This window comes from Chanodichthys erythropterus, chromosome 6 (assembly GCF_024489055.1).
Source record: "Chanodichthys erythropterus isolate Z2021 chromosome 6, ASM2448905v1, whole genome shotgun sequence".
Taxonomy (NCBI): domain Eukaryota; kingdom Metazoa; phylum Chordata; class Actinopteri; order Cypriniformes; family Xenocyprididae; genus Chanodichthys; species Chanodichthys erythropterus.
In genome coordinates, this window is record NC_090226.1 from 10,073,338 (window position 1) to 10,090,358 (window position 17,021).

Consider the following 17,021-nt stretch of genomic DNA (forward strand, 5'->3'; position numbering starts at 1 on the left):
GGTCATGCTTGTGATGACATGTACCAAGTTTGGTCTGAATACGATAAAGCGTTGCGGAGATACAGCCTTACTTCTGTTTTCGCAAGCACTACGTACAATTCGTTCGTTAGTTTTTCGAAAACGGTTTGAGGAATCAACTTGAATTCCATAACTTTTTGTCAGCATGGTCTGAAGATGATCTGATTCAATTTTCATGAAAATCGGAGTAACGGCCTAGGAGGAGTTCGAAAAAGTAAGTTTTTCAGAAAATTCAAAATGGCGGAAAAATTTTCATGACGGAAAATGAAACGGTTCAAAAGTTATTAACATAAACATAAGTGCAACTTTGGACAGCTGGTGGCGCTAGAGGGATTGAGTTAGAGACTCCAAATTGGCTATGGTCATAGATCAGACTGTCCTCTAACTGTGTGCCAAATTTCATAACTTTCCCGCAAGCGGTTCTATGGGTTGCCATAGACTTCAAGAGCGGAAGAAGAAGAAGAAGAAGAATAATAATAAAAAAAAAAAAAAAAAAAAAGAACGCCAACAATAACAATAGGTGCCTCCGCACCTTCGGTGCTTGGCCCCTAATTATCATCATAAATATATGGATAAAGTACCTAAAACATTACTTTTTTTCTTTTTCTTTTTTTTTTTTACATTCCATAAAATCATACCCTACATCATACTACAATATAATGAAAAGTGATGCAGCATAAAAGTGCAAAAAGAAACACATTCTGAATAAAATCCTTATTTTAATATTGAATGGTTTTTGTGGCATCAGTCTCAATTATGACAAAGCAGTCGCTGGATGTAAGTTTGCCTCGTTGCATTTTCACAGCATTACCGTCAACAGTTTTAATGAACCATCCTCTGTGGAGCGCTGACTCAAAATGCCGGAGACCACCCAGGGTTTGAGACATGTAGAAAACATGGGCTAATTTTTCTTGATCATCTCCAGGGATGTGTAGCTTTGTTTTGTCATACCTCTGAAATAAACAATGCATGAGCAGATTTTGTGAAACTTTGTATATATGACAATGATATATAAATATATATACTGTCATGCTATTCAGAAAATATTAAGATACAAATAACAGAATATACATTTGCTGTGCAGCTCTATCAAAACACAATTGCAAAATCAAGAAACAGAACACTATTGAAAACTTACTGTAACTTTTAACATGATTTCTCCTCCTTCGCTGGTGCAGCAGAAGAAGTTATCAGTGCCAGTGAAGTTCAGCACAACAGGAACACCTGATCCTGTGTCTTTGGTGGCCATGCATTGGAAGATGGTGATTTTTGCTGAATAAATTCGAAATATGTGAAAAATTACAATTTTGAAACAACAGAAAGCAAACAGTACTGCCATAAGAAAAAGTGGCATATGTTTAAAAAACAAACATTTTCATTATTTGATACAAACCTGACATAGTGTCTTCCAAACGTATCTGATTCTGTCCAGATGTGATATACTTGCATTTTTGTTTTGACTTCATGTACAAATTGTCTTGTTCTTTAATCATTTTCCCAATTGCAGAAACTGAAAAAGGCAGCAGAATATTCAGTTAGAACATTTTTTTAAAATGGGGTTGTATTTAAGAACAATAAAAAAGCAATGGCAACTTCAACATTTGTTAACAATGGTGACGACTGACGGATAAAAGATTATTTAATACTTCTTACTAAAGGCAAGATCAGCTTGCTCAGACATGACCACAATTTCATTAAACTGGCAATCACTGCTGCAGAGAGGTTTGGCAGTGTCAGGGTCTTGGTCAACAACCAGATTAAAGCTCATGTTTGCCAGGGAAACAAACATCTGATCGTCATCATAGAAACAGCTGTCCTCAAAGTCCTTGTCTTCCAACTCTGGTTGTGGATGTGGCAGTTCCTGGTGCCCCTCCATCTCCAAATCACCCTCACTAATAATCGACAGGCTGAATCTCAATTTCATCTTTTTCATGCCACAGTTCTCCTCAGATACAATCTACGAGAAGAAATTATTTGCTTTAGTGCATTTGAAGAAAACCCAAAAGATTTAGAAATGAACCACAATGAGGTGGTCTCAAACATATTTGTTTCAAATGCTATCCACACATGACCACATGTTCATTTTGATTGTTCATACTAGGCGAAATGACAATAGTAAAAAAAAAATCGGTTTCATTTCTCGCTTGTGTTGTAAAGAGGGATGTGATAGAGTGCATTATATGAAAATGGTTCCTTTAACTAGAACATCAAAAAAAAATTAAATTATTGCGTTACTTGTTATCTAGTGTTTATCTCCCTTTGTGAATAGGGAGAAGAGATGATAAATAGACAGACAAAAGTTGCATCTGTTAACATTAATTAACGCACTGTGAACTAATATGAAAATTTTTATTAACTAACATTAACAAAAGGTTAATAAATGCTGTAAAAATAGTTTGCTCATTGTTCATGTTAGTTAATGAATTAACGTTAACTAATGATACCCTTTTGTAAAGTGTTAGCTTTTATTTTGCTATATATTTAATTATATTTACATCAGATAAAAATTAACATGTTGATATAAAATCGCATACCTCTGCTGCCATGTTGATCACAGTGCGGATAAAAATGATGTGAGCCCTGACTCTGAAAGACTGATGCTGTTTCTACAAAACGCTGCTCTGACACTGCTTTTACAAAGACAGCCACCTTCGTGTGGTAGGAAAAGGAAGTTGTAAGAGGCGTACATCAAAACGTGAAGTTTGGCTAGAAAAATTTTGCGGTGGGAAAACACACAAGCATCATTTAAATATTTGACAATATAAATCTTTGCATCATTACTGAAGCAAATTCAGCAATAATTTTACAATGTTCACAAATTGAACCTGGTAATACCATAATATCATACTTATTAAAGTGTGAACTTAAAAGACAAAATATTTTTTTTCCTCTATGACAAGCTGAGTGGTTAAATGAGGTGGAAAAGGTCACAGTTTGGGTATCGGTGGAGTGGTAATGAGACTAGTGGTGTATGTGGGGATCTTCCTACACTGAGGCATTCAGCAGCATGAAGAAGTCATCATTAAAGGGGAAGCACATCACGGCGGAATCATTGTTTTGCGGTAAAAGTGTTGGCTTACAACTGGTTTGGTGACAAGGATGATGCAATTCTTGCCTATAACACCTTTAACATCAGAATTACGCCATCATACCTGATTTTAGGTATTTGACACTTGATGTTACATTCTCTGTGATTTTAATCTAAATTTTCACTTAATCAAAATTAAGCAGATTCTTTCATAGAATTATTAGTGAAAATGAATTTAAAAAGTAAAATGAAATGTAAAAATAGGGCTGTAAATTGATTTTTAAAAGGTGAATATACACTGAACAAAATTATAATGAGCTGAACCAAAGTCCCTTTAAGACAAGTCATTTCACTCGGCGGCCATCTTTGAAACGCCTCTCGGGCATCCTGGGTACCATGCAGCTCCTATCTCTTTGAATGGGGAAACATCAGATTCTCCAAAACTGTTCGTCAACCTTACGATTAAATTTGATATTTGAAATCACCAATGAAATCTAACAACAACAGGCTCATAAATTTAGTTTCTAAACGCTCGAATCATGACAAAAAGAAATATTTTTTTTTCCAGGCTGGATCAAGCTAATGCGCATGCGCAGATCTAAATGCGCGTCTCTTTGGAGGAGAGCCTCTGACTGTTTCTATAGAAACCGGTGATTCTAACGGCCGCTGAAGTGACGTGATGACTTTACCAGTCAGCGATTGGCTCTTGGCTTTAGAAGGCCGGACTTATTCCGCCATATTGCGCGTCTCCATTCAAAACAATACGAGTGACACGTCTTGTGTTATTCTATAGTCTTTGGCTGAACTCAAAGATCTAACATTGTTTCTATGTACACAAAAGGCCTATTTCTCTCAATTATTGTTCACAAATCTGAGTACTTCTCCTTTAGTGGAGAAGTGCTCAGATTTAGACAGATTTGTTATTGAGCACTTCTCCTTTGCCGAGATAATCCAGAGACGGCTTACGGTAGAGAAATGAATATGTGTGACTACAGAAACTCCATACTATAAATTATGACCTTAACTACGTTTGGAACTGTTATTGGATGAATAATCTTACTGAAACACTGAACTTGATTCAAAACGTTATTTTATTTAGATTTAATAGAAGATACATAATACATAAACACACGATAATATGATCATTTATACTTTAATGAAGCAAAAGCAACTGTTCAAAGTTGTTAGTAACTTTTAGCTTATACAGACAAAAGCAATAATAGTTGATAATATAAGGAATTACACACATTATATATTTTGCAAAGACTTCTTTTCAATACTTTAAAACCATAACCAATGAGTAAAAAGTAACAGTAGCAGTTGGCAATAGAAATAAATATGAATTATATGTTAGTTTAAACATATCAGTTTAAAGCTGAGTATAAAAAAAATAATAATAAAAAAACGGACACTCATAACACAATTGCATATAACAAGTTAAAAAAAAACATGTCAGCTAATGTGGCAGTACTGCAATAACAGTAAAATATACCATGCTTTGAAAGAGGCGGCATTCTTTAAGACAGCCTTAAAGGGATAGTTCACCCAAAAATGAAAATTTGATGTTTATCTGCCCAGGGCATCCAAGATGTAGGTGACTTTGTTTCTTCAGTAGAACACAAATGATGATTTTTAACTCCAACTGTTGCAGTCTGTCAGCCACATAATACATGTGAATGGGAACTTCGTCTATAACAGTAAAAATAAAAAATTGGTTTGTGTGAGAAACCGAACAGTATTTATACTATTTTTACCTCCAATACACCACTACTGTATGTCCAACTGCCTTGAGCATCTGGTGTGTGAGGTCTGAAAACGTGGAAGTGATCTCTCCCACGTATACTTCAATGAGTGCGAGAGATCACTTCCAGCACCAGAGTGCATTCAGACCTCACACACCGGATGCTCAAGGCAGTTGGACATAGTGGTGTATTGGAGGTAAAAAATGGTATAAATACAGTTTGGTTTCTCGCACAAACCGATCGTTTCGTGTCTCAGGACATCAATGTGTCGTCACGAGCCGCAGGGTTTAATTTGGATTTGTCTGTGCATGTTTTTTTATTCTCATAGATGGTGTTACCATTTCAATGCATTATATGACTGACAGACCGCAACGGTTGGAGTTAAAAATCATCATTTGTGTTCTACTGAAGAAACAAAGTCATCTACATCTTGGATGCCCTGGGGGTAAGCAGATAAACATCAAATTTTCATTTTTGGGTGAACTATCCCTTTAACACTTAAACTCATCTAAAATAAGTGACAATTTCGACCTGCAAATCCTCTCAACAAGCTAATCTGACCAATTAATTTAGTTGCCAAGCCAAAGAATTTATTAACATTTTTAAAGAAGCACTAGGCTTCATTAGGGTTGGTAACGTCAGCTTGAATCAGGTAGTAAGGTCAACTCATTAAGTTAGGGTTAGGTTGTAATCACCAGTCTACTGAAGTTAATTTGAGAACAGTTTCCAGTTATAAAATGTCATATACAAGTGGCACATACTATACACACTCTTCTCGTCACTGTGACAATTATTAGGTTTCTATCAAAACCATGAATTTAACATTGCCCACTCTGAATTATGACAAAAAAGGTTTTTGATTCTTCATAGCCACTCTGATCATCACAATTCATGTCTACTTCACATTTCTCTACATTTTTTGTGTAGATAAACCATCCTCTGTGGAGAGCTGACTCAAAACGCCGGTTATTGTCTGCCCCAGTAGACATGTAGAATACAAGAGACCATTTCTGTGGGTCATCAGGACAGATTGTTTTCAGGTCATTCTTTCTATATTGCTGAAAAACAACACAAAACCTTGGTTTAATGACAGGTTAAAGTCTTACGGAAAATGTTTATTTTTGGCACTTCTGTGTCCTTATTTGAATTCTGAACACAAAAGAATATATTTTGAAGAATGTGGTAATCAAAAGATTGCTGGGTCCCGTTAACTTCCACAGTATGAAAAAAAAGCAAATCAATGTAAATCAATGGGGACCAGAAACTGTTTGGTTACCAACATTCTTCAAAATATCTTCTTTTGTGTTCAGCAGAACAAAGAAACTCATACAGAATTACAACTTGAGGGTGAGTAATTGTTATTCATATATATAGCATCTGAAATATGAATGAATAATCGATGTGGACATTTTCTAGAATTAAACATTAAATTTATGTTCTAATACTTTAACTAAAACATTAATCTTTTAATATTATATCAGCTAATATAGCATATTCAACAAGATCACACATCAGCAATGAAAAAAAGACTTACCACAACTGTTAAAATCTTTGTATTATCTTGCTTTGTGGTGCAGCTGAAGAAGTTTTCTGTGTTAGTGAAGTTCAGCACAACAGGAAAACCTGGATAATTCTTTTTGGCGTAAGAGTAGATGGTGATTGGCTCTGAAAAAACAAAATCATTGCAAAATAAATTTTAAAATATACTTATGAAGCAAGTGAAAATTAAGAATATTGCTGCAAAACACAATTACAAGACCACGTATAGAAGCAGTATGATTTAAAGGGATAGTTCACCCAAAAATGAAAATTCTGTCATTATTTATTCACCCTCAGGTTGTTCCAAACCTGTATGAGTTTCTTTGTTCTGTTGAACACAATGGAAGATATTTTGAAGAATGTGGGAAACTGAACAGTTCTGGGGGACTACTGACTTCCATAGCATTTTCTTCTACTATGGAAGTCAATGGTGCCTCAAAGCAGCCTAGTTACAAACATTCTTCAAACTATCTTCCTTTGTGTTCAACAGAACAAAGAAATGTATACAGGTTTGGGACAACCTGCAGGTGAGTATATGATAACAGAATTTTCATTTTTGGGTGAACTATCCCTTTAATTCACAACTAACCATGTCCCGATATTCGGTAATACAATATATCAAGATAATGAATATGCCCAATGTTGTTATCGTGGGAACTTCAAAATACCGTGAACAATTATTATTATGAATTATTAACATTTTTATAAAACATTTTAAGAATACTTTACCCCTCAACCGTATAAAATGCACAACACCACTGTATGCTGTGTGAAAAGAACACACACACTCAGATGTAAACAAGCCCGACGTGTGTGAGAAGCACATGGCGGAACGAGTGAAGGAGACGCACTGAATGAAAGTGCACGTTCACTGTTTGACAGCAGAGGGTGCTGATGGAACAGCAAAAGAGCAGTGGTTACCCCGGAATCCGCGTAAACAAAGCAACTGCGCTACTGAACAGTAATTAAAATGCTTCAAACATCCATTCAATTTTTTGTATTTGCAGTGTTGTTCATCACAGCACCAAATACTTAATACTTAAAGACTTAATAGGCTATTTACTGTCAAGCTTAAACATTTTTATATTTTAATCTGGGGCCGTATTCACAAAACATTTTATCTTACCACTAAGGGTTCTCCTAAATAGCAGTAAAAGTTATTAGCTAAGAGTTTTCTCTTAAAACCTATTCACAAAGCTGCTGAGACAAACTTTTACTAAGAATATACTGAAGTCTTAAGCTAAGAGTAAGGGCGGGGTTGACCTTGTTGCTATGGAGTAAACACACAGTGATTGGCTGATGGGGGAGGAGTCAGCGATTTAATCATAGAAATATTGTAGAATGAGGTGTCATGTTTCCATATTAAAATAAAGGTTTTAAAATACAAATGTTGCCCTATTCAAATAAATTTTTTTTTTTTATAAAAATGTTGCCATAGTCAAAATAAAATGTTGCCATATTGTTGCCATAAAGGTTTTAAAATGTAGGCTAAGTGTCACTAATTAAACTACAGTTAATTGTCCACCTCTTGGGTGTCTGCATCTCAACAGAATGCAGAATTAAAGCGACAAATTATGTTTTGTAAACAAAGTTTGGGAGAAACACATTCAAACTGTCTTTCTAATCAGCTCGAGAGGAGGAATAGTTACCCCGACTAGAATAGTCACCCCGCTCCTCACTCTCGTCTGGGGATACGGGGAGAACTCTGGGTTTGGGCTAAATTTCAAGCTCGGAGCCTTCAATCCCCTTGGACAGCACACCAAATACGCTTATTATATGTATAACAATCATTTGTAAGTGTGAACCATAGGTGTGAACTCATGAAAACCACTGCCACAGGTAATGGGACAATATTTATTTATTTGTTAAAGATTTATTTTTGGCATCTCATCGTAGATTCAAATTTATAAATCAAAATGTATTGCATTTATGAAGAAAAGGCTCAGCACCAAAGGCTCTATCACTGTTGCCTCAATGGATTGTCTTTGGGTGGATTAGGACTGTTTGTGATTTGGTCTTAGTGACTTAGGAGTCCTCTTGACTACTCCTAACTTTTCACAGGTTTAGGAGCTAGTTTTAGCGCTAAAATGCTTTGTGAAATACTCTTAGAGCAAAAATTGAGGACTCCTAAAATTAGGACTGACACGCCCATTTTTTTAAAGAGCTACTTTTAGCCTTAAGATGTTTTGTGAATACGGCCCCTGGACTATCCCCTATAATTATTAAAACTGTTCTGATTATTTGTTATTGTCCAGTAACACTAAGTGACATACGGCTTCATTAGTTAACATGTTAATTCATTATTACCAAACTGACAATGAAAAATACTTATAAAGCAATTATTAATGTTAATTTCTTAATTAAAGTTTAATATTACTAAAATCAAAAGTTGTAATTATTAATGGACCAGAGCTAAAACTAACAATGATCAGTTGTATTTTTTAACTAACATTAACAAAAAATACCTTCTGTAACAAATCTTAATCTTAGTTAACGCATTAACCAACGTTAAATAATGAGACCTTATTATAAAGTGTTACCTGTTGTTCTTTATAATTCTTTTGCACATTACTCTATTTGAAACATTTCACTTTAGAATTTTTTGTGTATTGTGTAATTTTATTTAAATGTTCAGAGTTCTTTCTGTTATAAGAACAAGAATTCTTAAACCTGTTATAGTATGACAACACTTTTTTGCAACTTATTTCAATATTGCAATAATACCGTATACCGTGATCAAGGCTTTAGCAATAATTGCAAAATTTGATTCGTAATTAGGTACCAACCTGACATGGTGTTATTCAAACATATCCGATGCTTGCTGAGACATGCGGAGACATACTTTTCCCCTATGAAACTCTTCATAAATAAATTATTCATCTCGTTAAGCTTCTGCAAATTCTTTGAAGAATCTGTAAAAAGGAAGCTGAATAGTTATACAATTCTCAAAAAGTCACATTTGGTTTCCAAACCTGTGGATTAGTTTTACGATATCTTTATGAACTTTCTGAAGCGTGTGTTTTAAAGATGAACAAAAGTTTTACAGGTTTGGAACAACATGAGGGTGATGACAATTACCAATGACAATTTTCATTTTTGTGTGAACTAACCCTTTAAAACTGCATGGGCAATATTTATGTTTTATTGGCATCAAATAGAGCATTTAAGAAATGTAAAAGATATGTGTATCATGAAATTGATTGCTCACATTTGAAAATTCTACAAATAAAAAAGGCAATGAATCCAACACTCAATTCTTACTTGAGGTAATCTCAGCTTTTGTAGGCAGGACAACAACTTCATTAAACTGGCAATTCGTCTTTCCACAGTTGTTGCAAGGGTTGTCAGGGTCAGAGCCTCGAGCAACAACTAAACTGAAGTTTGTATCAGCCATGGAGACAATTAGCAAATTGCCATCATCGCAACAATCATCCTCAATGTCCCAGTCTTCCCACTCTTTTTCTGGTTCCTGGTCTGCATATGCCTCCAGCTCAGACTCTGTTACCATCATCAAGCTGAAACTTATGACCGTCGGCTCCTTTTTATTGACTCTGAGCTCCTCGGATTCGCACTCTTCTGTTTTTGTTATGCACGGATGATGTATGGTCTAAGAGAGATTATTTGATCAGCAAAGTTGAAGAAAATCAAGTCACTCTAGTTCAGGTACAGTTTTATTTCTCAAGCAATTACTAAAGAAAAAAAAAAACATGGTGATGTAATCTCTGCAATATGTTTTAAACACAAGTCCATGTGATCAATCTGAGTTTCCTGACTAGGCGAAAAAGCCCCAGTGAAAACTTTAGTTTCAATTCTCTCTACTGATGTCACATTAAATGTGTAAGATCAAACAAAAATTGAGTAGCCTAATATGAGAGTGCAATACTCTGTGTGGATAAAATGCAAAACTCACAAGTAAGGGAGGTCCTTCAACCAGAAGATCAGCAAATGCCTTTGGAGTCAAATCCTCCACATTTGTGTTGTTTATCATTAGGAGTTTATCTCCCTTGCTGAAAAAACAAGAGTAAATAGATATATGTATAGATAGATAGATAGATGATAGACTCATCTCATACTCATGAAAGGATATATATTGTACATTGTCAATAATCTTACCTTGTAAACATTCCTTTGTTTTGGTTTAAAAAGCCCTTCACTTCATATGAGTGTTTCCCTTCACATTCAGTGTGGATCAATGTAACACCACCAGAAACAGGACTCCCCTATAAGATATCACTAATGTTTTCAACTGATATATTTAACACCTAAGATACTGTAGATGTTGATGAACTGTTGTATATATAGATATAGATTTGAATACAACAAAACACTACATACCTCTGCTGCCATGATGAACTCAGTGCTGATTATGATGTACGAGTCCTTACTCTGAGACGCTGCCTTTTGAAAGTCAGTAGACCTAATTCTGTGATAGGAAAGGGAAGCTACATATGTATGTCACTTAACCAGTGTGAGGGTTGGCCTGGAAATGAGAAGTGTAAAGTTGAAGGGGAAGGACATACGAAAATGTTCATCCCACAATGCTGAGAAAAGATAGTGTTTTGTGCCATTCATCTTTTCTTTAAAGCGATAGTTCACACAAAAATTAAAAGTCTGTTATCATTTACTCACCCTCAGATTGTTCCAAACCTGTATGAATTTCTTTCTTCTGCTGAACACAAGAGAAAATATTTTGAAGGATGTTGTTTATGGGCCCCATTGACTTAGTAATTTTTTGCATACTATGGAAAGTCAGTGGGGCCAATCAACATTAACTTTTAGCATAAACTAAGTCAAACAGACTTAGGAATAAGCAGGAATAAGAAATATTTGGACTTTGAAATAAATGTAAACAATTTATTAGTGTCATAATTTAAACTACTGACCTCAGCAGCTTCGTTATAAACTTTACTGAAAGGCACAGGGTTAGTTTGTCATTATTTTCAGTATGATGCCATTCTCTGACTTTTTTGAAAAGCCACACAACATCACTTAACTGGGCTCAATACTAGTTGTTCTAGTACATGTGTATTTGATAGTAAGTTAATGATAAATCATGAGCTGAATTTGGTTAGTAGTTAACAATGCATTAACTATGATGTGCCCCCTCAAGTCAAGATATAAGTATGCATTAGTTGACGTTAGTATATGGTTAGTTAATAATTAAGTATGATTGTGCCCCTCAAGTAAAGTCATGACACAATGATGCACTTACAAATCAATAATATATGAATAAACACTAAGAGTGCCATCCTTATTCCTTTAAACCCCGGTACAAAAAACAAAGATAAAAAGTATTTGTATTTCTTTAATTTTTATTAATATAATTAAACATACGGACTTGAAAGCAAGCCATAAACATACCTGTAAAGAAGATAGACACATAAGGCATTTACATGTAAAATAGGCTTGTCCACAAGCTAATGCATAATATAATAACTGAAGTTAATAACTAAACATAACCTCTTGAAAAATCCCAATAAAACATTAATGTAAACAATGTCTTTAATTGTTAATTCGTTTACCAAAGCAGTCAACATTTATTAGTTTAAGATGCCTGCATTACCGCTCTTTGCCGAAGGAACACAACTAACCCGCCAAGGACACCTGGAGTGCACCACTAATGAGTGTCCCACTAGAAACAAACCCTACATACTTTAGTTCCGGGAAGAGACTATTTAGCTATGACTAAATATAAATGAACTATAAAAATCGGAAAAGTAGTTAGTCTATTTTCCACGTTTGATTAGACAGGTCTATGTAATTAATGGCTAAATAATCATGTGCCATTCCAATGATTTGTCACAAAGCTGGCAGATTATGATTTACAGTTTAAATTATGAAAGTATTAGTTCATGATTAGTTCATATCTTAACTAATCATGAGTTCATGTAACAATTAATTCAGGTATTAGTACATGATTATTCATGTACTGCTACTGTAAAGTGTTACCACTTTTGCTAAACAATATGACACCCATGCAACTGCAAACCAACGATTCAAAAGTGTGATTTGTTTAGAAGCTGCTGCACAAATCAGACCTTTTTACAGGAAACTTTCTCCTTAATTACAACCCGAATTCTGAAAATGTTGGGACGTTTTTTAAATTTGAATAAAATAAAAACTAAAAGACTTTCAAATCAGAGGAGCCAATATTTTATTCACAATAGAACATAGATAACATTAGAAATTATTAAACTGAGAAAATTTACAATTTTATGCATATGTTTGCATATGTTGCTCTAAAACCTTTATATACCTTTTTTAGCATTCATAGTGCCTTCCAAAACATGCAAGCTGCCCATACCGTATGCACTTATGCACCCCCATACCATCAGAGATGCTGGCTTTTGACCTGAACACTGATAACACACTGGTAGGTTTCCCTTCTCTTTATCCCGGAGGACACGGCGTCTTTGATTTCCAACAAGAATGTCAAATTTGGTCTCGTGTGACTATAGAACACTTTTCCACTTTGAAACAGTCCATTTTAAATGAGCCTTGGCCCAATAGGACACGATGGAGCTTCTGGACCATGTTTACATATGGTTTCCTTTTTGCATGATAGAGATTTTGTTGGCATCTGCAGATGGCACGGCGGATTGTGTTTACCGATAGTGGTTTCTGGAAGTATTCCTGGGTCCATTTAGTAATGTCATTGACACAATCATGCAGACGAGAGCTACATTGTCGTCTGAGGGCCCGAAGACCAAGGGCATCCAATAAAGTTCTTCGGCCTTGTCCCTTACGCACAGAGATTTTTCCAGTTTCTCTGAAGCTTTTGATGATGTTATGCACTGTAGATGATGAGATTTGCAAAGCCTTTACAATTTGATGTGGAGGAACATTGTTTTTAAAGTATTCTACAGTCTTTTTACGCATTCTTTCACAGCTCTGCCCACTTTACTTCTGAGAGACTCTGCCTCTCTAAGATATCCACTTTATAGCTAATCATGTTACAGACCTGATATCAATTAACTTAAAAAAGATGTTATCCAGATGAATCTTTTCTTGCTTTTTCAGCCATTTGTTGTCCCTGTGCCAACTTTTTTGAGACCTGTAGCAGGCATCAAATTTGAAATGAGCTCATTTAGTGAATAAAAGTGTAAAATTTCTCTGTTTAAACATTTGTTATGTTATCTATGTTCTATTGTGAATAAAATATTGGCTCATGTGATTTGAAAGTCAACGTCCCAACATTTCCGGAATTCAGGTTGTAAGTTATTGAACTGATCTTTTAAAATATACCCTTTAAAGACTTTTCAAGTTTTATTGTCTTTTTCACTGTGCAGAGCACAAAACCTATTTTACACAGGAAACACAGTTATAAGTGACTTTTTAAATAAACATTATTGAGACTTTGAGGAAATAAGAAAATGAGGTTTCACATGCATAATGGTACACTTTTACACTCCCAAAACACAATCCCACTGTACTTCCTCACATAAGGTAATATCAACAAAAGAAAAGGAACAAACTGCCTGCAGGGGAAGAACCATAGTGTGGAGCAACGTACAGTAAATGTAACAATCACATCCATCCACACACAAACAATATATTTACAGTAACTGTATCATAGATCATACAATTTTGAAAAGAAAAAAAAAAGTAAATATTCCAGCATATGGAATTGTTGTATATATTTAATTTAATTTTCATTTATTGTTTAATATGCTTTAATGTTCAAGTACTAAAGAAATACACAGTGAGATAACATTTAAAGAATATTCACTCTGCTCTTTTCCATATACGGACAGTTTAAAGTGACTCGTTTCAGAGAGATGTGCATGGCTATAGTGACACTTTGAACTGTTCTTGGAAAATGTTGAGAATGTTAAAGAATCTTCATGCAGCTCTTTGTCATAAAAGATAATCTCACTGGAGGGGACTATTAATAGTGAAAAAGGGGCTTAAATTTCAGTGTGTTCCTCAAACAATGCTATTGTGTGGTATAGAGCTCTGGCATTCACGTGACTGACTATCTTTACACTACCATGCTGGCAGGCAGTGACAGCCGGGAGCAAATGAAATGAATGGCACCAGCATCAGTTTCAAGGCAACAGAGTTCACTCTGCACTTTAATTTAAAAAAAACAAAAAAACATAGACATGTACATAACAAAATATAATAGATTAAACATAACAGATCCCTATAATGTCCCCGAAGTGCTTTTAACTTTTATCGATAAAGGAACAGATAGCTTTTCTGACCTGCAGTGTCCTTATATGTGCAACTACCTCATCAACTTTCCCTCGTCCTACTCTGGAGACTCTTTAAAAGCCTACAAAAACCTGGAGGGGTACAAATGAACACAATCTAATTTTGTGATTAATATTCAACTTTGGAGTCTGCCGGCTAAACCTGCTTGGTCGTCATTGGAAGTGTAAGTCAACTGTAATGTAATCGCCACCTATAGCTATCCTTGTACAGCATAGCTAACTTTATATATCTGTGACATCATAAATCTCATTAAAATCTTAACCCGTTTAATCACAAATTTTTCCCAGACATTGCCCCTTGAAATAATCAATAATTATTTTTTGACATTTTTATGGAAATGTGTGTGAAAAATTGTTTTATGTTCGACCGGTGGAATAATGTGTAAAGTTACATTATACTGAAAATTTGTATATAGCCTATCAGCCAAGTTATTTAACACATTTTAAACTCTTTCATATAATTTTAGGGTTACTATTAAACATCAAAACCTGTATACAACACTTATAGGAATACTGAGATAAAAGACAATAAAATAAATAAATACAAATACAACCATCTGTTGTTTTGTTGTGTTGGTTAGCACGTTTTATTGCAGTGACCCGTCTATCGGGATCATTAGGAATACGATAAAATGATTTTCTCTTTGCTTTCCCCTGCCTGTTCTGGCATCCTGGCGCACAGCAGCTGTCCAGCATGTTGAAATAGTAAGGTTTGTAAGGTCTAAACATGTCTGGTTTTAAGTTATTGTTTGACCACTATCGACACCAATGCTGCAGCCGTTCTAGCGCTCTCCTGATGGCCTGCCAAAATGGCAGAGTTTTTATTGCGTGATGTCAACCTCCGGAGCTCTATATGGACTATAGTTTTATGGTTGTTTATGGTGATTTTGTCCTTTTTAGACCCTTGCCAGCCATGGTCATCATGAACTTTCCTTATATGACAAAGAGCTGCATGAAAATTCTACATGAAATTCTCTGTTTATGTTCCACAGAAAAAAGGAGATTATTTGTTAGGAACAATTGTAATTTAAGAGTGAACTATTCCTTTAAAGTAAATATTTCATTTTTTACAATAAAAGCTTTGCTAGCAAGATTCCGACATGACATTTTAATTTTGTGGTTACCTACCAACAAGTCACCAGAAAGTTTTGCTCAATACCACCACTACCACACACCAACAAATGCTATATCAAAGGGCCTACATGGTCCTCTGACTCAAATCAGATGGTATGTTCATAAACACCCTCAAAACCTTTAGAAACACTTACGCAAATAAAGTGAAAGTAGATATGACACATCAGAAGAGACTACAGCCACATTTTTGAGGTTGACACTCGCATAAACATCCATTTTGACACATCAAAATAGAGGTTCCTCTCAGAAATGATCACGTAGCCCATACAACAGACCTCTTCATCTACACAAAACAAATATTTTACAGATTTTCAGGTGCAAACAAGTCATCACGGCATTTAAAGAATATAACAAAACTGTGTTGACTTTGTGTGTTTGTACTGAGTAACTTATAGGCAATGCTTCTATAGTATATAAGCTAACTTTCTAATTTGTATGCTTATCTATTGACAATTTTGAAACAAGAGCATTTTTTAAGCTTCTCTGAATATATAAAAGATGCGCTCACCCACCCGATTTCTGCAACCATTTCCTGCTTATCCCTCCACAAACCCACGTGCATCCTGTCAAACTGGCCACTGCAAAACTCCTATATATAGAGGTAAAACAGAAAAATAGTTACATAAAAATACAAAATTTAAATGTACATATAAAATATAAAATGATAAATATAAAGTATTGGTTACACTTTATTTTGATGGTCCACTTTAGACACTACTAAGTAACTTTGTAGTGTCAGCATTAGTAGCCTGTAGTGGACTGGTTGGGGTTAGGTGTTAAGGTTTGGATTAGAAAAATAACTACTGTTGCAAAGTTTCTTATAGTCAGTCGAATGTCAGTTCGGAGAGCATCAAAATAAAGTGTCTAATAATGACTAGTAGTTGACATGTAGTTGCAAAGTTACTTATTGTCAATATAATGTCTGTTAGGGGGCCATCGAAATAAAGTGTTAGTAGATCTTAAGCAGACAGTCTACTAATACTCTAACGAAAGGTAGTTGACATGTAGGTGCAACATTACTTATAGTAAGTAAAAGTGGACCATATACCAAAGTATTTTAGTTATAAGCACTTATACAAGTGCCACGTCCTCAAAATAGTAAACTAGTATTAGTTTAGTAACCCCCAGAATGACAGCTCTGCGTATTTCCCTGATATTATCTCCAAGTGTGAACAAAAACAAGAGAGAATATGAATGAAATGAATGAAGTGGTAAATCAACAACAAACCTTCTATATTCTCTTCCTCTCAGGGTTCACTGTTCTGAGGAAATGTGAAGCTCTGTCCTTTCCTCTCAGTATTACTCATCGTGTTTTAAGAGTGAGCAGGAAGCTTGTATGCGATG

The 17,021-nt window shown here is 35.0% G+C and overlaps 1 protein-coding gene across 1 annotated transcript; it reads right to left on the reverse strand.

Annotated features, from left to right (window-relative positions):
• Positions 1-195: 195 nt before the first annotated feature.
• il1fma (interleukin-1 family member A) lies at positions 196-17,021 on the reverse strand. Its single transcript, XM_067388835.1, has 14 exons — positions 16,906-17,021; positions 16,190-16,266; positions 10,663-15,960; positions 10,441-10,547; positions 10,238-10,334; positions 9,589-9,934; positions 9,114-9,239; positions 6,323-6,453; positions 5,612-5,846; positions 4,830-4,888; positions 1,672-1,975; positions 1,412-1,528; positions 1,157-1,290; positions 196-971 (listed from the first exon to the last, which is right to left on the reverse strand). The coding sequence occupies exons 3-14, from the start codon at positions 10,672-10,674 to the stop codon at positions 738-740; spliced, it is 1,902 nt and encodes a 633-aa protein (XP_067244936.1). The 5' UTR covers positions 10,675-15,960; positions 16,190-16,266; positions 16,906-17,021; the 3' UTR covers positions 196-737.